At 34.4% G+C, this 26086-nt stretch overlaps 5 protein-coding genes across 6 annotated transcripts; 4 read left to right on the forward strand and 1 right to left on the reverse strand.

The window, feature by feature from the left end:
• Window positions 1-32: 32 nt before the first annotated feature.
• On the forward strand, window positions 33-2044 carry LOC104760187 (casein kinase II subunit beta-1). Of its 2 annotated transcripts, none has more exons than XM_010483073.3 (5): window positions 33-479; window positions 716-934; window positions 1093-1202; window positions 1285-1450; window positions 1616-2044. In XM_010483073.3, the coding sequence occupies exons 1-5, from the start codon at window positions 236-238 to the stop codon at window positions 1744-1746; spliced, it is 870 nt and encodes a 289-aa protein (XP_010481375.1). In that variant the 5' UTR covers window positions 33-235; the 3' UTR covers window positions 1747-2044. The 2 variants fall into 2 exon arrangements, with proteins under 2 accessions (XP_010481375.1, XP_010481376.1); XM_010483074.3 differs by having other exon boundaries at window positions 1108-1202.
• A 1500-nt stretch (window positions 2045-3544) lies between these two features.
• Window positions 3545-4554, forward strand: LOC104760188 (putative disease resistance protein At5g47250). Its single transcript, XM_010483075.3, has 2 exons — window positions 3545-3917; window positions 4019-4554. The coding sequence occupies exons 1-2, from the start codon at window positions 3611-3613 to the stop codon at window positions 4186-4188; spliced, it is 477 nt and encodes a 158-aa protein (XP_010481377.1). The 5' UTR covers window positions 3545-3610; the 3' UTR covers window positions 4189-4554.
• An 8486-nt stretch (window positions 4555-13040) lies between these two features.
• Window positions 13041-13555, forward strand: LOC109130433 (putative defensin-like protein 126). Its single transcript, XM_019239941.2, has 2 exons — window positions 13041-13122; window positions 13224-13555. The coding sequence occupies exons 1-2, from the start codon at window positions 13077-13079 to the stop codon at window positions 13406-13408; spliced, it is 231 nt and encodes a 76-aa protein (XP_019095486.1). The 5' UTR covers window positions 13041-13076; the 3' UTR covers window positions 13409-13555.
• Window positions 13556-20526: 6971 nt separating this feature from the next.
• Window positions 20527-23306, forward strand: LOC104760189 (putative serine/threonine-protein kinase PBL19). Its single transcript, XM_010483076.3, has 4 exons — window positions 20527-21550; window positions 21913-22164; window positions 22411-22533; window positions 22670-23306. The coding sequence occupies exons 1-4, from the start codon at window positions 21146-21148 to the stop codon at window positions 23141-23143; spliced, it is 1254 nt and encodes a 417-aa protein (XP_010481378.1). The 5' UTR covers window positions 20527-21145; the 3' UTR covers window positions 23144-23306.
• Window positions 23307-23822: 516 nt separating this feature from the next.
• Window positions 23823-25227, reverse strand: LOC104760190 (FCS-Like Zinc finger 1). The gene is made up of 2 exons (XM_010483077.3): window positions 24597-25227; window positions 23823-24363 (listed from the first exon to the last, which is right to left on the reverse strand). The coding sequence occupies exons 1-2, from the start codon at window positions 24962-24964 to the stop codon at window positions 24171-24173; spliced, it is 561 nt and encodes a 186-aa protein (XP_010481379.1). The 5' UTR covers window positions 24965-25227; the 3' UTR covers window positions 23823-24170.
• Window positions 25228-26086: the final 859 nt, after the last annotated feature.

Here is a 26086-nt window from a genome sequence, read left to right on the forward strand (position 1 = left end):
TTAAACCGAATAACCCGACCCGTTTGCCCAGCGCTAAACCAAAAGAGAGAGAAACCAAAAAAGATTCGAACAAAACGCAAAAACCCTAAGAAGAGCTCACGGTATTATAATCGCCGTCGATTTCTCAATCCCTCACCGGTGATTCTCACGCCGGTGAAACGTGTACCATTATTAGCCTGTAATAGATAGATAGATAGATAGAGATTTGTTTAGGTAAATTTTTCCTAGAAGAATCATGTATAGAGAAAGAGGTACGGCGAATTCGAGACCTGAGGTTGTAGATCGTAAACGGATCAACGACGCTCTCGAACGTCCTTCTCCGTCAACGTCTCGTAAAGTTAACGGTAAAGGCAAAGGAACCGTTACGGCGGCGACGGCGAATTTGATGGGGAAGAAGCAGCAGCAGCAGCAGTCGAATGACAGCCATAGTAGAGATTCGCGTTCTGCTTCTCTCTCTAAGAACAATAATGTTTCTGACGGTTAGTTTCGTTTTTTTTTGCCTTCTGCATTTGGAAATTTTTTGTTTTTGGGTTTGATTAGAGAGAGACTTTTTAACCTAGTTTTCCTGATTTGGGAATTCAAGTTTTGATATTGTAGAGATAATAGAGATATTGGAATTGTATTCATTATAATGAGCTGAATCAAGCAAATTCATTTGTTTTAAGTCTCTGGAGTTTTTGATGTGACTGATGAGTGTTGTTTTGTGGGAATATAGATGAATCAGATACAGATAGTGAGGGATCAGATGTTAGTGGGTCTGATGGAGAGGACACTTCATGGATATCTTGGTTCTGTAATCTACGAGGGAACGAGTTCTTTTCTGAAGTTGATGACGATTACATTCAAGATGACTTCAACTTGTGTGGGCTCAGCAGTCTAGTTCCTTACTACGAGTACGCTCTTGATTTGATCTTGGATGTTGAATCTTCTCACGGTAAGTTTTCATACGTGTTTCCTGTCATTTTAGTTTTTGTTGCGGTTTAGCTCTAGAGACAGAATCTGCATTTAGGAGGAATAGTAGTGAAACCAATATGGGTTTCGCTTTTACGATTATGTCTCTTGAATTTTTGATATGGATTGGGTCGGTAACAGGAGAGATGTTTACAGAGGAACAGAATGAGTTGATCGAGTCAGCTGCGGAGATGCTTTATGGACTGATTCATGCTCGTTACATATTGACAAGCAAAGGATTGGCTGCTATGGTAAACAAATCTTTCAACCCATTTTTATATCTTAAACATCCTATAAAATATGCACCCGCTTGATTCTTCTATTTATTTACAGCTAGACAAGTATAAAAACTATGACTTTGGAAGATGTCCAAGAGTTTACTGCTGTGGCCAACCTTGTCTTCCCGTTGGCCAATCCGATTTACCTCGATCTAGCACAGTGAAGATATATTGCCCAAAATGTGAAGATATTTATTACCCACGTTCGAAGTATCAAGGCAGTATCCTTTTTTCTCCACACATTCACTTTTTGCTGATACATATTTATGAATGCAGTTCCGAAAATCTGAAGTTGGATTCGTAATGGATAAAGAAATGATTACGTTGAGTTTGTATACATCTTGCAGGTGTTATCTTTTTTGGGTTTTCCTTAAATCGATAAACAGACATTGATGGAGCTTACTTTGGGACAACATTTCCACATCTGTTCTTGATGACTTATGGGCACCTGAAGCCACCAAAGGCAACACAAAACTATGTTCAAAGAGTGTTTGGGTTCACACTACACAAGCCGTGAAGGAAGTTTTAAAGACAGAATCCCAAGAAACAAGATCATGGCTTTGGATTGGAAGAAAAATGAAAAAAAAAAAAAAAGAGAAACAAAAAGCATTGTAATCACCAAAGGTGAAGAGAGCTGTCATGGCTCTATTTGTCTTGAGGTACATACACATTTGAAGCAATCAGAAGCATGGTTAGAAGGAAAGAAAAAACCCAAAACCTTTTGATGAGTTTGTTAAACTTGAACCTGTATTTTTCTACGCTTTCCTTATTATTAATGTCATCTGATATCAGAGAAATAATCATATGTCATAAAATTGCTCTCTTTTAGCTATATTTTAGATTATATTTTTTTCCTCCGAATATTGGTTTGGTAAAGCTATTATTCATTATGGGTGCCATGGACTGTAATGAAATATTGTCAGATGTACGCGTGTCCTGATTGGGATCAACGGACAAATGATTATTTTTGAGTTTTGTATAGATCTTATTGAAATATTGTCAAATGAAGTTAGCGAAGACTAAATACCGTTGAAATGTGATTTCTTAATCCCTTTGACAAAAAAAAAAAAAGACGTTACAAGTTCCAACGGATTACATATCCAACTCGCCTTTTTATCCACAGGTGAGCCAGATATTGTTGATGACTAATCTCTCTCTGTATTCAACTCTATATTACTGTATGCAGTGCAGGTGTATCTTAAATTCTTTCTTCGTCCTCTCTTTACGAATTAATCCCTATACTTTGTTCAAATTAAGTCATTAAGACTCTTGACTGAGTGAAGCGATTGGATTGCTTAGACACTCTCTTCTTTCAACTCTATATTACAGTGTGATTTTTTTTAGCTACAAACTTTTTCGGATTCATATTGCTCTGGAACGTTCACCAGGCCTACCTACATTGCAATATCAACGACAACGATAACGTGATGTTACGTTGCAAATTAAAGAAAGAATACAAAATGGTTTGCGTTGACTTTTTGACTGTGGTTTTCTTTGAAGTTTATACATCCATTGATTTGTGTGAACCATATAAGTTGCTGATCTGTTCAAATTCTTTATAACTGGGTAAAGACAAGTTTTGTAATAAATTAATAATGAATAATCGATAATGACATGCAACATACAGTAAAACCTCTATAAATTAATAATGTTGGGACAAAGACATTTTATTAATTTATAGTGATATTAATTTATCGATAAATAAATAATTATTATTTTGTAGTATAAATTAATTTATAGGTATATTTTTAATTATTTAATATTTTAAAAATTATGAATTGAAACAATTTTTGTAAAATAAGATTAGAATTGTGGATGTTGTAAATTTTATGGTATTGGAATTGAATTTGAAATAATTAAAAAATATTATTGAAAATGAATTACAAATATTATAGACAAATTCACTTATACACATGACATAAATATAGTAAATGATGCATATTTAGAAGTTGAAAACTTTAAAAAGTTTTAGCTGTTATATGAAATGTTGTATAATATTTTATATCATTATAGTTTGAAGATATAACATAACAATTGTTTTATAGATATGAGGTTTAAAAAAACATACTTTACTATATATATATATATATATATATATATATGTAAATTTACATGATTATTCATTTATGATATTATTGAGACTATACTTTATATGAGGATTTCAAAAAAATTATTATCTTATCGAATTTTGTTATTTTTTACACTGTGCCAAATTGGAACTAGCAAAATTTATTAATTTATAATGTTTATTAATTTATAAAGTATTAATTTATAGAGATTTTACTATATAGACCAAACTGTAATTACTATTTTACATCCTTTAGTCTTCCCATGTTCAAGATTTGCTCTTCTCATTCATCTTATCTCCGATACTGAGAGCAATGGGTACCATTTTCGAGACTGTTTGTTCAGCTGTTGAACGTCTTCGACCAGTTTTTAATTTCTTGGCGGCACATGGAGCTTACATTTGCAAGATTGAGGAGAATCTTGACGATCTGAAGAATTCTTTGGAGGATCTTAAAGCAAAAAGATATGATTTGTTACGCCAAGTTGATGCTGAAGAACTCAGGGGTGGACTACGGTCAGCGAAGTGGAAAGGTGGCTTTCAAAAGTCGAAACCATTGAAACCGACACCAATCTGCTGGTTGATGATGCTTTCGCTCTACAGCGAAGGCTGTCAACATATGGGTATTGTTCCTGCACTTTCTTTTCGATCTATGGCTCTGGCAAAAAGATTTCCATGAAGTTAAGTGACGTTCAAAGTTTCTTGTCTACATATGATATTGAAGTGGTGGCTGGGCAAGCTCCTCCTACCGTGGTAGTAGAAGAACCTGTTCAGCAAACATTTGGCCTTGATACAATGCTTCAAAGGATATGGAGCCTTCTTAGGGAATCTGATATTAGAATGTTGGGTTTATATGGTATGGGGGAGTGGGTAAAACTACACTCCTCAGTCTAATTGATAACAAGTTCGTTAATTCAAAGGATGATTATGATGTGGTCATTTGGGTTGAAGTTTCTAAAGATGCAGATATTAGGATGATTCAAGAGGATGTCGAGAAAAGATTAGCCCTCTTTGGCGAGGATTGGGTCAATAAATCACAAAGGGAGAAAGCCGGTGATATACGCAGGGTTCTAAAACATGTGAAGCACTGATTTGTGTTGTTATTAGATGACTTATGGGAGGAAGTGAGTTTAACAGCAATCGGAATTCTATTGCAGGGGAGAGAATACAAAGTCGTGTTTACTACTCGTTTTAAGGATGTTTGTGAAAGTATGGGGGAAAATAAGAACATAAAAGTTGAATGTTTAGCCGAGAAGCACACATTGGATTTGTTAAAACATCATTCCAGAAGAGACACATTAAATGGCCAAATGCTTGAGCACGCAAAAGATATTGTGAAAAAGTGCCTTGGGTTCAAATTAGACAAGCCGTGAAAGAAGTTTTAAAGACAAAACCCAAGAAACAAGATCATGGCTTTGGATTGGAAGAAAAATGAAAAAAAAAAAAAAAAAAAAGAGAAACAAAAAGCATTGTGATCACCAAAGGTGAAGAGAGCTGTCATGGCTCTATTTGTCTTGAGGTACATACACATTTGAAGCAAGGTTAGAAGGAAAGAAAAAACCCAAAACCTTTTGATGAGTTTGTTAAACTTGAACCTGTATTTTTCTACGCTTTCCTTATTATTAATGTCATCTGATATCAGAGAAAGAATCATGTCATAAAATTGCTCTCTTTTAACTATATTTTAGATTATAATTTTTCCCTCGAAAATTGGTTTGGTAAAGCTATTATTCATTATGGGTGCCATGGAACTGTAATGAAATATTGTCAGATGTACGCGTGTCCTGATTGGGATCAACGGACAAATGATTATTTTTGAGTTTTGTATAGATCTTGTTGTAGGTGTTATCTTTTGTGGGGTTTTTCTTAAAATGATGAAAATACATTGATGGAGCTTACTTTGGGACGACGTTCAACATTTATTTATGCATGTCAAGCCCGCGGAACCAAAGGCAACACAAAAACTGTATAATTCAAAGAGTGTTTGTGTTCAAATTACACAAGCCATGAAGGAAATTTAGAGACAAATTATTGTGATGTTGTGACGTACGAGGACGTATAATTAAGGATGACGTATCGTTGCTGATGTATTATCTTTGGACGAGTTATTTAAATAAAAGAAACATTTAGAGAAGTCAGTTATTTGATTAAGTGCGTAATGGAGAAAATATTGCCCGGCTTTCTTGGCATCTTTAATATATTTTTTTCAAGCCACTATATCGTTTGTGGTTGTAAATGATATTTGCAATTCTACTTTTCTTTATTTATTTATGAAAATATCAGTTTATTAAAAAAATATATATATATATCAGTTTAGAAAATATACTTTCTTTGGATAGAAATTTCCACGAACAAAAGGTGGAGAACGACTAATGGTCAAATCATTTGAGGGAAATTTGGCATCTTTTCGTGGAAGAATCGACTTAAAATAGAGATATATTGTAGATGTAACTGAATATGTTTGGTAAATAACATATAGGATCGTTATAAATCCTAAAATAATTAAATGAGTAAAAAGATTCATATTAACGACCAATTTGATTCCGTATATTGTTGACTAGACTTAAGGAAAACAAATAAATGACATAAGATTATTTATGTGGTTATAAGCACCGATTGATTTTTGATTTTAGGGGAGGACACATGGCCTCCATCAAACCTACCCGTTTTGCGTATATATAGAGCATGTCTCCCTCTTGTCACGTGGTCCGTGATCCACCTTATCTCTTCAGTCTACAGGAAGAAATTATATTTGGACCTGTGGGCTTTTGTTTCAGTTGGGTTGTTTTGTAGAATTGTTCTTTTGGCTTGTAAATTTGGCCTGTTTAATAGGTTTTACTCAATAAAAGACACTCTAGTGAAAAAAAAAAAAGAGACGAATCCATTTCAAGTTTCATTACAAAAAGATGAGCCACTAAACATTCGATGGAGAGGACACTTCATGGATATCTTGGTTCAAAGATGAGCCCCGGATCTTGACAATCTACGTGTATACGAATGTCCGCAAATAGAAGAAATAATAAGCAAAGACAAATCCATGACCCAGCAGCTGGGAGTGGGTGATAATAGTGAACAGCCCTTTTCTAAATCTAACTAGCCTCATTTTAGAGGGCTTACCTGACCTGAAGAGCATCTACTGGCCTCCTCTAACCTTCCCAGTTCTGAAATATATTCAGATAAGCCGTCGTCCGAAGCTGAGAAGGCGTCCTGTCTACTCGGACATCGATAATGGAATTCGATGGGATCTTGTTGATGAACGGGAGGAAGAAGCTGTGGAGACTCCGCGTTGGCATGACAAGAGAGTGATCTCCGCAGTCGGAGCTGTGGAATCTCGACGTCGTTCCCAGATAGTAGAACCTTCTCCCAGGAGACTGGACCCTGCTCCTCCTTCCAGAAGAGCAGGTCATGCTTCCTCCCGTAGAACGGACATTGTAAGAGTTGAGGAGCGTCCTCATCGTGGCTACGTTGCAGTTGGAAAAAAGCAGCTGGAAGATGCCTTGGCTGAACATCTTGTGCTACAGAGGAAGCTGAAGGATATGGTTTCTAAGGAGCTTAAAGCTGAGGTTCGTTTTGAACAAGTTAAGAGCCAGCTTCGTCGTGCAGGAAGGACATTTGCTCAAAGGTTCGCTTCCGTTTGAACCTAGTGATCAACATCGTGATCAGCATTATCTCGATCAGTCCGCTATGATGAGCTCCAAGCTGCCTTGGTTCGCCTTAGCATGACAAGAGCAGATCTCGAAAAGGCAACTTCTCGTGAGCGTGAATTACGGATTAATATCGAACAAGCTGAGAATCAGCTTCGTCTTGTGGGAATCAGACCTTCTCAAGGTTTGCTTCCATCCACCGCACCGACAACCCGCGGAAGTAGCAACCAGCAAAGCAGCAGATAGAGATAGTCACCGTCTTGTAGTAATTAAAAAACTCTCTTTTGTTCTTCCAATTTGTGATATTCTAAGTTGTAACAATACTATTTGATAGATTATACTATACATGTCATTGTGTCTACCTCAGAATTTTCGATTTGTTTGTATAAATGTGAGTGTGAAAGTTTAATCTTCTAGATTTCCGACAATAACAGATCGAAACTCACTCACGAACATCACCAATAAACGAGTTCTCCTTGATCACTGTGACTCTCAAACGGCAAAGTCCACTACTAAGTACTAATCAAAGGTTATACAAGCTTGAATCAATCACACTCTGTCACACTCTCTAGTACAGATTCTATATGTACATAGAAATGATATGAAGAACAAGCAAGAAGGATAAGAGAGACACAAGCTTGAAGGTGAAGTTAGCGAAGACTAAAAAGGTTGAACTGTGATTTCTTAATCCCTGTAACCAAAGAAAAAGAAAACCCCGTTAAGCTATGTTTTTCGTAACTAACCTCTCTAACGACCTTTATACTAGCTTAGTAGTAGTAGCTTAACTTGTACATGTACCTGGGCCTGTACGGCCCATTAACCTAAACACGCGACCACGATAATTCGATGTTATTACGCTAACATATACCCTATATATTAATAGATAAACACTCCGACGACCTCTTCGGTATACAGAGGTCGCGGACCGACCATAGAACCCTGTTCAATATGTATAGAACCACTGGGGTATTGGTCATGGTATAAAAGATATTTTAGAGGTTCAAAAAGGTTCATTTACAGGCCAAAGCCATATAAAAGATATTACTAACCTCTATAACAAGTGGGGGTACAAATCAGTTTTTTCAATCTATCTTTTTGAATCCATTTATATTTGGGCGGATAGCGGTAGCTAGAGACACATTTAGCAAAAAACCCTTAAATTTTCTACATAATTACATTAACATGCCATTATATATTCTTTTTTAAAAACAATTAACTGAATAATAATTAGATTTGTCATCAATTCTCACACAAATTTAAATATCACATATTAAAACTAATTAAATATTACATACTATTTTAAGTCAAAATTTCACTAAAATTTACTTATAAATATACAAGTCAAAGTTATATTATTTTTAAGAAATCAATATAAAATATTGATTTCTTAAAATCAATATAAATAAAATATTCTAAAAAGGCTATAAAAACATATAAAGTTAATAAAAATAAAGAATATATAACTTATTGAACATATAACCTATTTACAAAATCATATATAACTTTTGTTAGTATTATTACCATAATAATTTAAATAACAAGCTTTAATTGTTATTATAATTGATTATAAAAAGAAATATATTACCCGTGAATTATCTCCAAGTCATTAAAGAAAACTTAATTCCCAATAAATAAAGATTTATATATATTCATAAATCTTATACTAATAAAAAGTAGGAGCTATAAGCTCCTTAAGGCCTCCATCTAAGCTTTAAAACCACCAATAGTGATTAGACACCTTACTAATTAACATTTTTAAAAATTTTCAAGAATTTTATTTAATAAGAATTATTTTAAACAACCTATCAGGATTTGACATGTCATTCATTAACATTTTTTAAATTTCCAGAATTTTTAGAAAAAGAAAAAAAATTTAAATTTATGGAAATAAAAGAACTATGTACAATATCCCACATCGGCTAGAAAATTTTTAGACAATGGTTCAGAACCAGTATAAATAAGATTAATATGCTTCCAACAACGAATGAGCAGGAAAACTTGATTTATCAAGCGTCCAAGTTTAAAATTTTTATTCGGTTTGATCCGGTTTTTATTTGATCAAATTAAAACTTTAAAAAGTTTCAAAAAAATATATTATAATATTTAAAAAAATTTTAAAGTTTAAATATTATAAATATTGAAACTTTTAAAAGTTCTTAGCTTTTTAAAAGTTTTTAAATATTATAATTTTTATATTTTAAAATTTTAAGATATTATAAATATTGAAACTTTTTAAAAGGTTCAAATTTTATATTTCGAAACCTTTTAAAAGTTAAAAATATTATAAATATTCATGTAATACAAAAATTATCTTATTTATCTACGTTTGTGCTTTATTTCTTATGAGCTGTAAAATATATTTTTGTTTATGATTTTATAGATGAGTTGATATTCTTTCATTAATTTTTTATTTTTTATCTTATTTTTTATTTTTATGAGAAAAGAAATGATTTTGTTCTTGGAGTTTGATGGGTTAACAAGTTGTGTGATAGTCTTAAAAAAATATTTTTCATTGGAAGAATGTGAAGAAGTTGATGAAGAAGAAGAAGAAAAATAGTATAACAAAGAACCAGACGGTTCATGATGATAAAATTCTTTCGTTTTTTTGGTGGTCAAAGAAATGGTTTAGAATATGTGAGTTCATCAGTTTGATTCGTCTCGCCTCGACGTCGAGTTAAATTCATGATTTTTTTTTATCAGATTTGATTTTATAACACAACTGATTTTTATATTTTAAAAATTGTGTATCTGAAATTTATTTTTTTTCCTTAATACTAATTTAATTTTTTTTTATAAGAGAATATTTTATTACCGTCATCAATCATATATAATTTTCATCAAAATATATCAAATAAACTCACGCGTAGCGTGGGTTCAAAACCAAGTAAATATAAAAATGACAACAAATTAGGGGATATCCTGATGTGTGATTATTTATATATATCTAAGTATGTAAACTAATTAATCTCAACATTTAGTGTGATTATTCATTAAAAAATAAAAATATTGATAACCGAATTGGAATATACGTTTTAATTGTACATTAATCTATGTGCTATTAAAAAGGAATGAGAGAATAATCCTTATCATTATAAATAAACTTAGTACCCAAAAAATATATATATTTAAAGTGAGTGATTATTAGATTATGAAACATTGTTATAGTTACTCGATTAACCATAAATATAAAAATTTGATTTTTAAAGCACAAAAAAATATATATTTCCATAAATTGTAACATTTTATAAATATCTTCTTTACCACGTTCACATAATTCACGGGTGAAATGTATTCTTACACGAATACGTTGATTTTGAAATTTCATTAATTTTTTTATTATGGTTTTTTCGGTAATAATCCGTTATTTATAGAAAATATTAACAAACCGACTAACTCAAAAGATTTAAATAGCCTAATCACAAATAGTAAATCAATAAATTAGATTATGTTCAGGAAATTTAGTTTAGAATCCGATTGTTAATAACATATAATAAAATTAATTAATTAAACTACCAAGTAATTTTGTATATGTTGTTATGGTTACATAGAAACATGTAAAATTGTTATAATTATAAAATAAAACATAAAAGATATGAATTTGATTTTTAAACCACACAAAATAAATGTTGCAATAAATAGTAACTTTTTATTAATATTTTTCTTACACATTTAAAGATTTCACGGGTGAAACATATTTTTTACACGAAAAACGCAGCTTGAATAAATAAATAAAAAAATTTAGTTACATATTGGTTCTAAAATAATAAAATTTGATTTTAGAACCAAAATGAGTGATTAACACAAACAAATATTAGTTTTAGAATAATAATTTTACTTATAATAATTTTTTTAAAATCGATTTATTCCGCACATAGTGTGGGTTTTTACCTAGTTAATAACATTATTTATGGAGATAGCAATAAAATGCTTTAAAGTAATTTACTAAACACTTACGTCATATAGTGGAACTATTGTTTGTCTGAGGCGTAAATTAATTTTCTAGGAAATGGAAACGTGCTTTTGGCCATTCAATATTGTAGATTAATATAGAGAGAAATATGTTGTTGTGGTTAACCATCCCGACTTATTGACCTACTTTCTTATTAATTAATTTTTATAATGTACTTATAGACCAATATGACTCAATCCAACAAATGCAAGTATTGACTACAATCACACGCTTTTAATAATTTTCTTTTACAGCTTTAGACGACACGAGACTATTGTAATTTGTAGGGGAAAAAGATAGTAATACGTCCAGTGTTGCAACTTATACTTTTATACGTTGTTCAATAATTGTCTTTGTCATAAGAAAATGCAATATCGAAGATAGCATTTTTAGCGACTGTAATGTGGGAGACGAAAAGAATTTCATTTAGCAGTTCATATTACTGCTGTATACCTTTTCAAATTTTGTATTTTTGTTAATTATAGTTTTTATTTATTAATGAAATTGAGATATCAGTTTGTGCAAAAATACCTCACACGTATGTGGTAAACGTGGTTACCTCTGCTAATATTCAAGTAATACATATGTAATAATATTATATCAGCAAATATCAAAATGAGTAAATTTGAGTAACATATCGTAAATCTAAATTTTTAAATAATATTATTAAGTAATAAAATTAATAATGCATATAAATTTATACAAATTTTAGAAACGAGAAAAACGAAACGTCTAAAAGAAAAAGCACATTCAAAATGCGTTTGCAATATGGGAAATTGGGAATGTCGGAATGGGACAAAGCCAAAAGAAAAATGGATTATAATTTCACAATACAGTATGATACATATAATATGAACAAAGGTCTGGCCAGAAAGACTTTAATTTTCTCAATGATTGATCACAAACTCAGAATATAATATACAGCCGTCATAAGATATGAAAATGTCTTATATATATACAATCAAGAGAATAATTAAGAACGATAACGTAACTAAAAAGAATAAAATAAAATGTTTACAGGGATTAAATTTTACACAAGATACCACTTCTTACGCCAAATGTTTTGTTTTTGTCCTTTTTGTCAATAATTTTCAATTTTGTCATTTTTGCTATTTTAAAATATTTCAAAAAAATTTCATAAAACACATATTTCATAAAGAAAAATATATCCTAAACATAACTGGAACCTAATAAACCCAAACATCATTTGTAAATTTGTGTTTTAGATATTAAAAATGACATTGTGAAAGTTTTTGGGGCAAAACTTATAAATACCCCTCAAATAAGTCCCTATCATATATGTTTACTGCTTTACATCATGTAGATCTTTTTCAAATTAATGCATGGAGTTTGTGAATGCCTAACTTTTCATTTGGTCTTCATGAAATGTTTTCATATCTAAAACTAACTTTTTCCTTCTTTTTTTCCCCCAAAGCATCATTCACACTGCTTATCTTAATTGGTGATAATTAAAAATTTTCATAAATTATAACAAATTATAATCTTAGATAAACTATGCAGTTGATTACATCACAATTTTGACATATATTACTTTATTATATTTTATAATAGTATCTAAATGTTTCACCACTGTTCCATAACAATAAAAAGAGAATCAAAATCATTATACCAACATATAGAGCATAAACTATTTAAAATGAGAACCACAAAAAAATTGATAAAGAGAACATAAAATAAAGTAATTATCTTTACTTAATTCTAATTCACTAACTAATTTAACTTATGTTGACTAAAAATAATATAATTATCTTTACTTGTTTGTACTTTGTAATTCACTAACTAATTTTTAAACTTGTCTTGACTAATGTCATATGTCTTTGGTACTTGTTGTCTGGCTTTTTCAACCGTTCTTATTAGTTTTATACATGTTGACAGACAAAATCATACTTCTTTTACAAGGTACAAAATTCATCAAATTCATCAAAAATTACAAAACAGATTCTAATTATCTTCTTTGACTAGAATAATTATCTTCTTTGACTAGAATTTTTTTTTTGCCGAAACAGTAGGTTTATATAATATTGAATCATACATAAAGGGAAAATATCAATTTGATAATATATGCATTTATCTGAAGATTATATATATGTGTGTGTATATGTATATATGTGTGATTATATATATGTGTGTGTGTTTTTGTATTTTGAAAACTCCAATTACCATTAATAATGATCAAATTCACCTTTCTTGTTGTCTACATGATCCTTATTCTAGGTTTCGTTTTTTGTTTTACCATCTCTAAAATTATGAAAAAATCTTGTCGTTTTACTACCATGAAATTGATAACGTTGTGTGTTAATATATTATTTTTACAGGATTGATGGTGAATGAGATTCAAGGAAAACAAGGAATATGTCATAAGATTTTAGCAGACACAGATTGTGGTCTTGGCTCTTGTACCGCTCTGTGCTTACAACTATGGAAAGGAACTGGCAAGTGTGTTGCAACAAATGATGGAAGCTTGATATGCCTCTGCAATTTTCATTGCATTATTTCTTGATTTTTTCACTTTATTTTGAAACCTATAGATCATCATTAACTAAATAATTAATTATAATAGAGAAAATCAAATCCGATTGACAAAAAAAAAAAAAAAAAAAAAGTCATATCCATTCCGATTTTATGAAAATATGAAATGTGATCCGAACTTAACCCAAACAACCTAAAGTAAATAACGGAAGCTGAAATGTTAGTCAACAAAAAAAGAAATTACTTCTCAAGATATCTTGCGGTCAAAGGGAAAAAAATACAAAAAATATGTAACACCACATCCACCATTTCTTTTTATGGGCTCTATGTCAACTTCGGTATGTGAGCCCACGCGTATCTGACGAATGGTTTGCTATGTTTGGAAAGCTTTAGATATTTGTTTATAAACCTTACAAATTATCACATGATCTTTCGCAATGTTTTATCGTCATTCACACAATTTCAAAGTGAATTTATTTGTTTTGGTCGAAAAGTCCTAAAACAACAGATCATGTTGTTTTAGTTTAATACCAATTCGACCTAGAGATCTCATAAAAAATAATTTGTTTCTGTTTTTGAATTGTGCTTGAGAACATATTATAAAAAAAATACAGCCATTATAAACTTTAGAAATGCAATGACATATTTATTAAGGTAATAAAATGTATATATTTTATTATAAACAAGATTATATAAAATTCTATAACATAAGATTCTCTGTACATGACAAGAGTAGTTACCTAATTGTAAATCTCTCATAAAATATTGTGTGTCTACTTCTAAAAAAATAATATACTCCCTCTGTTTCATAGAGAGTTTCATTTTAGAGAAAAAATTTTGTTTCACAAAAAGTGTCATTCTATATTTCCAATGTGTTTTTATGCTAAATTTTCTAATTAACCCCTAAACTCAAAGTTCTTTTCATTGATTTTAAAATATCAACCACTTATTAAATAATGGCAAACATGTAAAATTCAACATTTTCTTAATTTGTGAAACAACCCGACTCATTTCCTGACGTCCAACTCGTATATCGGAATCTGATGGTACCAACATGCCAAGTTGATCGTGGAGAACCAAATAGCACAGTAGCACCCCGCAACTGATCCAACAACTCATCAATCCGTGGAAGAGGATACTTGTTCTTCACAATAACTTGGTTCAGACTCCGATAATCTATGATACTTGTTCTTCACAAACAACATTGGTGCTCCCTACGATGAAAGGCTAGGACGAATGAATCCCTTACCCATCAAGTCCTCCAACTGCATCTTCAGCTATGCCATCTCTGTTGGAGCCACCCTATAGGGTGCCTTAGAAAATGACGTCGTCTCTGATTCCAACTCAACCGTGAAGGGTCAGACCGAGATAAAGGTAACCCCTGCAACGACTGAAACACCTCCTCATACTCCCAAACCACAAGGATCTCACACACAACAGCCTGCCCTACACACTCTGGCATAGAAATAGTAGCCAGGTACGCTTTTCGATCCTTACTAATCATCTTCTCTGCCTGCACAGCTGAGATTCCCTGAAATTGGTCTCACTCCAAGATAAACCAAACTCTTCGCTCCGAACCGCTTAAATACAACTCTACCCCGATGACAAAGATGGACTTTGTACCTATGCAACCAGAATAACATCATACAATTCCATCAGGCTGACAATCAAATCTGCTAGCATCGACTCCCTAACCACCTGAATATCCACACCGCTCACCCGTCCATGGACCTGGATCATCCCGCCTCCAACAACCTTAACGGTCCTAAACCGCTCACTAGGATCTCCACGAATGTTGCCACTCATGGCACACTCCAGAGAAACGAAGAAATGAGTTGCTCTAGAAACAAACAACATGTTGGACCTAAACCCGCCCACCAACAGGGTCCTTACACAAATCTCATGTGCTAAGAAACCTAACATTTTACCATAGGCAATTATAAAATCGGAACTACTTAAATTCACGAAGTCTGAGTCTTAGAAGTTTTTCATGTGATCACATCGGCAGTGGTTCCTCTCTCCATGGTTGAGTGCACACGCGGTACCACTGGCAACGACAACACCGTCTTGTTAGCCTGCTGCACTCCTAGCTGCACCAACACCACAATAATCGGAAACATCTTGGGACAAGAAGATCTGACATGCCCTGCCTCTATGTTTTGGTAGCATACCCGCGTCATCAGCGGTGATGGCTGTTTGCCCCCCTGCGGATAACTCGGCACTCTGTGCTCCAAAGCTACCACACCCAAAGCAACCTACACCGCTTGAACTCATCCTCTGCATGGTGTCAAAATTTTGCTTTGGCCCTGCGCAGGCTTGCTACCCTTTCTAGGATCATAATGCGGTTGAGTCTGCTTTGGGTGCACTAGAGGACTAATCACCACTTCATGTGCTCTCAAGTCATCCTCTATCCCAACTGTAGTCTCCACCAGCACCGCTCTCGTAATGTAACTCCTCAATGTGCACCGAGTCCTCAGGTCATCGTGAAGAGCCAACAGGAATCTCCGCACCTGAGCTGACTCCGACTCCAGAGCCTGGCCTGCATACAACATAACCCAGTAAACTTTGCGTCCAAATCCCACACAGTGCGGTTCCCCTGGTTCAACCCCAAGAACTGGGCCTCCATGCGATCTAGCGCCTCCTACGAGAAGTACTTGGTGATGAACTCCCCCCCCAAAAGTCCAACCAAGTCATCTTCCACTGCACTCTCCAGGTCGTCACCAACCTCCACCACAAACGCACATCACCTGATAGATAGATAATGCACTGCCAAGTCCAACTGATACTGGTTGGAACACTAAAGTGACTGGAAAAAAATCATACATCTGCTCTTTCCATTCATCAGCCACACTCGGATCCATAGCTCCCAGGAATTATCCTGCACCAAAATTTCGTAGCTGCACCATCATCTAAACATAATGTGCATCCACTACCTCCGCCTTCGGCTGCACACCTGCCTGCAAACTAACCATAGGCTGCACCCCCAGAGCCAGCCCAGCAACTACCGGTGGCAGTAAAAGAGCCTGCCCACAAACCGCTGGCTGCACCACAAGAGCCTGCACATCAACCCGCTGCAACCCAAACACCCGGGGCAATACCAACACCGACGTCGAGCCCACCAGCCCCTTCGATACCACCACCAGCCAAGAACAGAAGGCTAAGCAACAAAACAAAATATAACCACACAAGGAATACAACTTTTCGTGGAATCAAATTGAAGGCTCGAGGAGGATGTTCTAGGACCTCATGTCACACACAATTGACTAATCACATAATAAATCAAGCATGCAATCCAAAGATCAACAAACAAAGCGCAGAGCGAACTCGTACCTAGAATCGTAAGGGCTCTAATACCAAACTGAAACAACCCGACCTATTTTTTTAAATAGTAATAGCTAGTGATCACATACTCACTAGCATCCTAACCCCAATCAAATACAACCAACAGATAACATAAACTAATATCAATAAATGAATGAATTAAATAACGAATAAACCAATATCAATCCAACAAAACCAATAACATAAAAACAAAGTGATAGAACCAGCAACCTAACATCCGTTCTAGACAACATTATTCCTTTCTAGTAATAACCTAACATAAGCATAGAAAAAGTAACTGAGCCGCTAAAACATCCTCCTCGATTCCATGATCACACTTTGTTTTTACCTGCACTGCAACCAACAATTGAGATGCATAAGTATTATCACAAATACCCATTGAGACAATCCTCCCATATACTGGGCTCTACATAAAAGCAATAAGATCTCCACATGCATCAAACAACAATCACAAATCAAACCAGGGAAGGGAAACACATTCAGCCGCATGTTGAGTGCTAGTGTCACCGACACCAGAGGGTGTCGACCGACACTGGCCACCTGGTGTTGACCGACACTTTGCTGATGTCGACCGACACCCCACCTCGACGACCCAAAAACCCTAATTAGTGTCGACCGACACCTCCACATGGTCTCGACCGACACTCATCAAAGTCCTCGTGACCATCACGTATTGGTGTCGACAGACATCCTCCTGGTGTTGATCAACATTGACCATGCAACCTCGTTCTCCTTGAAGCTGAATATCTGATCTCCGCTTTCCACTGTCTCCAACGCGGCCAAGACTCTCCCAAGCCATATGAACCACGAATCACACAAAGCAAGCTAGAGAAACAATCAAACAAGTCACAGAATCACAGAAAATACCAAAACTAGAGATCTCAGCTTAGATCAGCAAAGGTCATGCATTCAAATTTTCAAAACAGAGAGATCTGAACCCAAAACGAAGAGGCTAGCACCACAGCAACCTTCCCTACACATCCTTAGCCTTAGATCCTCACTCTCCAGGAAGAAATCTTACCAACAAAGACAAAGAACCTCCAGGTATCTGAAGAGAACTCACAAGAACTTTTCTCTCTGAAGTGTCAAAAAGGCTAATGATTTAGGGAAGTAGAGTTTTCCCTAATAAACTTGAGTCTTAGGTTTTCCTAAACCAACCATGCAAACCAGCGAGTTAAAATTGAACCGAGTAACTCGACCATATAAGGTGTCGATCGATACTACCACTAGTGTTGAACTTATCGAATTTTCAAATTTCGGTTTACAGGTGTTACAGTTTGTGTTAAAATGACACTTTTTGTGAAACAAAAAGAGTATACTAGAAGAAATGTTGTTAAAGAAATAGTTGACGAAATTTTATTTTTTCAAAAACTACATATTAACTATACCGTAAAATATCTAGTTGCATTTTGGAATTTAGTTGCATTTTTCCATCTTTTTTATTCATTAATGGTTGAATTATAGGACTGATTATTTAGCACGATATGTTTTTTCTTTTGTAAACTATGTTCCTCCTTATTTTGGATATTGGTTTTGTTTTTTTTTTTTGTTTTTTTTTTTTTGGACAAAGACTTGATTCTATTCATTATAAAGCCAAGTACATCGAAAAAGAAACAAAGAAACAAAGTGTTAAAATAAGGGCATTCCCCAATGTCAAGCACAAGTAGATAAAGATGATCAACATAGAGATCCAAATAGCTTTGAGACAAAGGCTATGAAGCGATTTGACCCAAGTGAGATCAAGGATTGTCGAACAGTCTTCCATAAGTAGCTCAATGGTAGACAAATTAGTCATTGCCACAAGGCAAAGTGACGTTGATAATGAAGTTATGGCTATGATTCTCGCCGGCACGAGAGGATCTACATGAAGTAGAGCATAAGCCATACCGTGGGAGATTATGGTTTTATAATCGGGTGGAGCGTGGTTTGAAGCACTAACTAAAGAAACTGGACTTTCCTTGGGTGAGCTAAGGCTGAAATGATCCAGCTATTAGAAGTGCTGGCAGCAAGGTGGTGACTGAAGTAGGTAGTTAGAACTGTCGAGGGGTGGTTGTTGGTAGAGTGACCTCTAAGACCATAATCACAGCCTCGGAAATTTGATTTCCGAACTAAAACGCCATGAGACTTCAGATACTTGGGAGCAGTAGAGTTTACCATTGAAGCTAAAACAGGATTTGCAAAAAGTAAGTGTAAAGTTGTAACATAACAGATGGATCCACTCTGCCATGGATATGGTGATCAAGAATTCCATACAAAGTTTGTAAACGGTAAGACACGGGCAAAGGATAAACTGACTTGAGCTTCATACACAAGGATGGTCGTTGGGTATTGGTGCGTACCGTCAGGGATAAGCAATTGATGGCGCTAGGGGACTTCCAATACTTGGAATCATTAGAGTTTGCCTGAAGCTAAACCCAGGATTCGCAAATAGTAAGTGTGAAGTCGTAACATAACAGGTGGATCCTCTCTGCCATGCATATGGTGATCAAGAATTCCACACAAAGTTTGTAAACGGCCAGACACGGACAAGGGATAAACAGACCTGAGCTTCAGACAATAAGATGGTTGCTGGGTATTGGAACTTAAAGGTGTCGAGGATAAGCTATTAAAGGCGCTTTGGAAACAATAATCCCAACATCGACATAACAGATTCGAGAACAAACGACCTTTCCTCTTTGAACTTTGAAAAACATGAATGAAGAACCGAGATGGGTCTAAAGGCAGGGTTCCAAAAGAGATCTTAAGCAGCCATAGCTAAACTGGTAAAATACGGTACCTTTGACGTCTTCGATCAGAGTGTACCGATAGTATACGCAGAAATCACATACGGATTGCCAAAGAAGAAATCAGAGCAGACCTGGGCTTTTGCAAGGGAGAAATTGGACCACAATTCTTAATGGGCTTTTGACATCCTAAAGGGCCGAACTTAACAAACCCCACCAGATGAAAACCTAGTTTCCTTTTACCTGGTAGACCTGAGAATCGAGAGTGGCGTCACTTGTACGGAGTTGAATCGTGATTAATCGATGAAACGCGGATCCCTGGTGAAGTTTGTGTCAGCGGTATATGGCTGAGACCAAATCGTGTAGCGGAGGAGGAGAACCAGAGGAACTTGGTCGTTCTGTTAAATGAACTTGTTAACCCGAGAAGAAGTTCGCCGTAAGCCGTAGCTTGGAGCAGCGTTTCGTTGCGAGTAGACGAGTTCTCAGATTTGTGATGCGGTGGTTCTTTCAGGAAAGACTTCTGTAATGGTGGGGCGAGTGGAGGGTGATTGATGGGAAACGCCGGACACCATCTTTTCCCTTTGAAGTTGATTGAAGATCTCACCAGAAGTATAGGGTTTGGGTAGGTTTGATAAGATAGCAAAAGGGGAACAAAGAAAATAAACAAGGGGAAAAAACTATAACAGAAGGACATAAAGCTAAAAAGAGAGGAAGAGGTGATAACATTCCGGCGCCGGTTCCGGCGCCGGTGGACGTGGTTATGATGGTTGTTTCGATATTAGAATCTGGGAGTTTTTTTAACTTAACTTTTTATTTTGAATATTGGTTAAAGATTCACATTTTAGTATTATAGTTGAGTTGATAAAATAAAATAAATAAATAAAAACATTTTTGTGAACTAATGTCTAAAGAAAATTAGTAGCTATTAGCGGTGATTTCTCCTTTTTAATATATTAAGTGCAAAATTCAAAGTACAATCATTAAAAATGTGAAATAGGATAAAATAAAACACGTATGAAATTTCTGTTAGGCTCATAAATTCATCCAAAAATTCCATAATACTATCAGTTACAAAAAGAAGGTTAGAATTGTATGGATTTAAAAACAAAGAGCTTAGAATTGTATGATGAGTACGAGTGTATGACAAAGTCTTGTGTCCAATCCAGTGTTTCCATTAGTCATTAAAATCTCTTTCTCTTCTTCTTTCACACATACTTTTCTACGTGTGATCCGTACGGACGCGATTTCTTCTGTTTTCTTTTCTCGTTTTTAAAAAACGCGATTTCTTCTTTTCTCTTTCTCCTCTTATCTTAATAAGCAATGGCGTAACGTTTTTATGTCTTTTTCCAATCTAAAGAATTCTTTTTTTTTTCTTTCTCTCGTCTTGTGTCTACTCATCAACCTCTGGCTGTTAATGTTGTCTCTTGTCTCTCTCCTTAATTTCCAGGAAAAAAACTCTTTCTCCTGAAGTTGTTAAATAGATCTGCGTTCATACAACACCCTTATTCCTCATCAGTTCTTTATTCAATTCAATTTCTTTCTTCATAAATAATCTATCTTTCTCTGTTTTGACAGGAACCCAACTTTTCAAAAAAAATACATTTCTTTTTTGGGTTTAAACTAAGTCAGCTCAAAAGTATCATCAATATTCCCACTTGTTTTCATTCATAAAGTTTCAATCTTTTTTCTCTGTTCTTTAAGACATGAATTGTCTGTTCTTGTTCAAATCAAAGAAACCAACAAATCAACAGAAAGACAAAGACAAGAAGAAGAAGAAGAAGAACAGAAGGAAAGGCAAAGAATTGTTACAAAACTCAGCTCCAGAGCTAACGAATCGGAGTGAAACGCAGTCGTTTAATCTCCAGACGCCGAGATCGTTGCCTTCTCCAAGAAGCATCAAAGATTTGTATACAGAGAGAGAACAGAATCTTAGGGTTTTCACTTACGAAGAACTCAGTAGAGCCACTTATGGGTTTAACAGAAGGCTTAAGATCGGTGAAGGTGGATTCGGTAGTGTTTATAAAGGAAAGATTCTGACCACTGGAGGAGCTGATTCTGATCCTCCACTTGTCGTCGCCATTAAGAAACTCAACCGACAAGGTTTACAGGTCATAATTTAATTACTTTACTTTCTTGTCTTCTCTCTGTTTCTTTTGCTAATTTAATCATTAGGAGGTAATTAAGCAATTAGATGTAAAGCTAGCTGAGAGATTCTTCCAAGTTGCTTTGATGAAAAAAGCTTCTTAGAATTGTCAAAAAAGAAGAAGATTAGATTTGATGGAACAATGAAGAAAACTCAAAATTTGTCACTTGTTTCATGATGGTGGAATAAAGACTTAAGAATGGTGAAGGAAAAGAGTAGGAATTAGTCAATGGATGCATTTATTAAGTCAACATCGTCACTATGTTTTGAATTTTTCTTCAAAAGTTTTGAATTTTCCCTTGTCTGTGGTTGAATGGCGTATTTTAGGGTCACAAGCAATGGCTAGCAGAGGTACAGCTTTTAGGGGTAGTGAATCATCAGAACGTTGTGAAACTCATAGGTTATTGCTCAGAGGACGGTGAGAACGGCATCGAGAGGCTTTTGGTTTATGAGTACATGTCGAATAAAAGTTTAGAGGACCATCTCTTCACCCGTGGATCACGCACATTACCGTGGGGAAAAAGACTCGAGGTCATGCTTGGTGCAGCTGAAGGATTGGCTTATTTACATGACCTCAAGGTACAAATTTAAAACTATCAGGGGGAATCTGGTTTTAGACAGACCCTTTTAATGATACTTGATATTTAAACAATGTTATACAATAGGTTCTATGTAAATCTCGAAATAGAGCCATAGTTAGTAAATTAGGATTGAGACATTCAGTAACTGTGTTGTGATCTTTTGGGGATGAAATATAGGTTTAAGTTTCGCCTTGTGTGTTTAATGAATACATTGGATGATCAAGACTTATTTATTTGGTTGCAGGTTATATATAGAGATTTCAAATCATCTAATGTGCTCTTAAACGATGAATTCTATCCGAAATTATCGGACTTTGGGCTTGCCAGAGAAGGACCAGAGGGGGACAATACTCATGTCACAACCGCAGTAAGTATTGAAAACTTCTCTGTTATTTATGTCGTTCGTTTTAGTGTTGTGTATTTGGCTTGTTCTGTTTGGTTTGACATGTAAGCTCACTCATAGTTTAAGGTGATGAATGTTCATTAAAATGTTGTCTGTACAGAGAGTTGGTACACACGGCTATGCAGCTCCGGAATACGTGCAAACCGGTCATCTTCGCGTAAAGAGTGATGTCTACAGCTTCGGTGTTGTGCTGTACGAGATCATAGCCGGACGCCGAACCATTGAGAGGAACAAGCCAGTAGCTGAACAAAGGCTATTGGATTGGGTCAAAGAGTATCCTGCTGATAGTCAACGCTTCAGCATGATCGTTGACCCTAGGCTACGAAACAATTATCCAGCTGCTGGAGCTAAGAGTTTGGCTAAATTGGCTGATCTTTGTCTAAAAAAGAACGATAAAGAACGACCCACGATGGAAATTGTAGTGGAAAGATTGAAAAAGATCATCGAAGAATCCAGTAATGAAGATTATCCGATGCCTGTGACTACGACTAAGGAAAGTAGTCAGGTAAGGAGGAGACAAGTTGCAGAACCTGTGAAACCAAGTTTGAGAGGAGGTGTTAGTGTTAGAGGATGATTTTGAGTTTAGAAGCTTTTTTTGCAGTTTTATTACTAAATAAGTTAATGGTTTTTACAATTTGTTGGTTTATTGTGAGAGATTAGCGGTATATTTATTGTGTGTTTATAAATGAAATTTAATACAGCGAATGAGAAGAGAGAATCATTGGAGGTTTTAAAAATGTATTTTACTGTTGATAACGTTACATCTTAGCCAAAGCTTTCGATGATAAAAACTTTATTGGTTATGTGCAAATTATTTGTTAGAAGCGAACTTTTTTTATGCATCAGACTATTATTTAGTGGTAAATAGCTTTGTGATTACCTGTGGTATTTAACTAAATACCCTGGTGGTATTTAACTAATTATTTACTTAGGAAATATTGTTCTACTACTCTCTACCAGTTCGTGAAGAAAAGAAAACTGTACTACCACCAAAAAGCATTTGAAGGAAAAATATTTTTATACCTTTATTTCCCACTTTTCGCAAGTCACCAAACTTACCACAAAAAGAATCAAATGCAAATACTATTACTCAATCTTCTATCAAATCATCAAGCAAAAAAAAAAACTTATTCTTGTAGTTTTTCTCGTATATATTTTTCGTAACTCCAACATATATAACTTGATTTTACATCTGTATACTCTCCTTGAAAGATGATTTTACCCAGCAGAAAGAAAAAAAAAAGACAAGAAAATTTACTCAAAGATGCCATGCACTATTATAATTCACATAGGCATTTACAATTTTCTCTTCTCATGCTCCCAAAATTTCAACTGAAGAAACTCTTTTTTTTTTCCCTTACAACAAAAAAAAAGGAAAGAAAGAAAACTAGAAAATTTAAAGGATCTTTAGCTTCCTTTTTTTTTTCCCCAAGACTTGAAGCTAAAGTTAAAAAGATCTCAAGATCAAAAGAGAGAATCCAAAACCAGAGCTTCGTAGCGTCAGAGACAATATAGCTTTTTATTTTCTTCTTCTTTTTTTCTTAAACCTAATTTATAATTATTATAATATCCCCCAAAGTCTGGATTTTTTTTTTATATAATTAAGCAGCAATAACAGTTCCATTGCGAAAAGCATAATCACGAGATCTAGTTGGTGAAGAAGAAGAGCTTCTCTGTTCTTTCCTCCTCATAGCTGATTTAACAGAATAAGACAGATTCTGTTTCTTCTCTTTCGCTTCATCTCTCTCTATCTGTTCTTGTCTACACTCTTCACTACAAAACGGTGTGTCTCCTCTGCCAATTTCACAAAAAAAACTTCAAATCAGACACAAAAACTTGATCAAATCAACACAACTGAGGAGATGGGTATTCCAAAAATCTGTCCTTTCTCCCTAAATTTTCATAATTTCGACTAAAACAGAGGAATTTGAAAAAACTGAGGATCCAAAAAAAATCAAATTGTTTTTAATGGGTTATAATAATCAGATCTGATTAAGTATTGGTTAGGTCTTGAAAAGAGTTTTTACCTGTACATGTAGATGTCTCTGTTATCACCAAGAGGTTTCTTACAGAGGAAACAGGCATCCAAGAAATGAGGCTGTTGGTTGTCGAAACTGAAATCATGAAACCTTCCAGAGACAACAAATCTAGGAGACGAAACAGCGTACTGGTTGTAATGGTTATAACAATAACCCTGAGGGTAGTTGTTGTTATGATTCCTGAGACTGTTCAATCTACCGTATGAGAAACGGCCTGAAACGACGCCGTTCTGGTTGTTAATATTACCAGAAACCCCAGCTTCCATCTCTGATAAAGAAGAAGCCAAAGAAGAAGTATTATCAACGTCTTCTTCTTCTTCGATGAAATAAGGCTTTCTCGATGATGAAACCTCCATTTTTTTGTGTTCTGGTTTTGAGAGCGAAAGAGAAAGAGAAAGAGAAAGAGAAAGAGAAAGAGAGAGAGAGAGAGAGGTTTTGTTGATGTGAAGAAAGTGTGAAGTGGCATTTTATAAGAAAAATATCTTTTGTATTTTTTGGGGGTTTAAAGAGAGAGAAAGTAAGAAACTAGGGGCGAATTTTGAGAGAAGAGGAGAATCTGTTGGCTTTTTGTAAAACTTTTTAAACGCTCATTTTCGAAAGTACAAGAAATCGAAAACCACTTTTGTTATTTTCTTCTGAAATTTTACTTTATTTTGACACGTAAGAGGGAATGATCGAGAGGAGCGTTATAGAAAAAAAAAAAAAATTGGGTCTAGAGGAACTCTCTAGAGAAGAGTAGTAGAAAGTAAAATAGTTTCTTTTTATCTTCACGTTTGGTGCTTTTTAGTTCAATTATTAACTTTCACATGAAAGTAAAAATTACTCAATTTGATTTTTTACTATGACATGAAAAAGTTACATAAGTTTGAAAATTTAGCCATTTAGGTAATTACTGTAAAAAGTAACTATTACTTTTACAATTTCTCATGGGTACATATATATATATAAGTATATAACTATATAAGATAGTCAAAATAAAAATAATGCAATTATATAATCATACATATTTATAGCTTATATGATTAAATCACCTTTTACAAATAACTTTTTTACTAATCAGATTGTTTAAAATAGTAGGTGGATGGATTATACTAAACATTTCTATTAGCTAATACACTAGTAATAGTATCAATCAATATACTGCTATAACCATATTGAATACATAATTTCACACATTGAACTAAATATAAATTCTGATTTAACCACTATTAGTAACAAACAAACAAGTGAATAAAAGCCTACAGTCGTACAGTGAGTGAACAACTGTGAGATCACATCCGTCCAAAGGAGAAACAGCCTTTTTTTTAAGGTTTACAAAAACAAGAAGGAAAGCAACAAAAATAGCGGCAATACTGTAAATTACAAAAACAACAGGGGCCATAATTGTAAAACATAGTTTGAACTTCCATCACGGTTCGGTTCCATAAACTGTAGGTCCCACCACCAGCACTCGAGAGACGTTAAGAAAATACTAGTAA

This window comes from Camelina sativa, chromosome 18 (assembly GCF_030686135.1).
Source record: "Camelina sativa cultivar CO46 ecotype springtype chromosome 18, ASM3068613v1".
Lineage (NCBI taxonomy): Eukaryota > Viridiplantae > Streptophyta > Magnoliopsida > Brassicales > Brassicaceae > Camelina > Camelina sativa.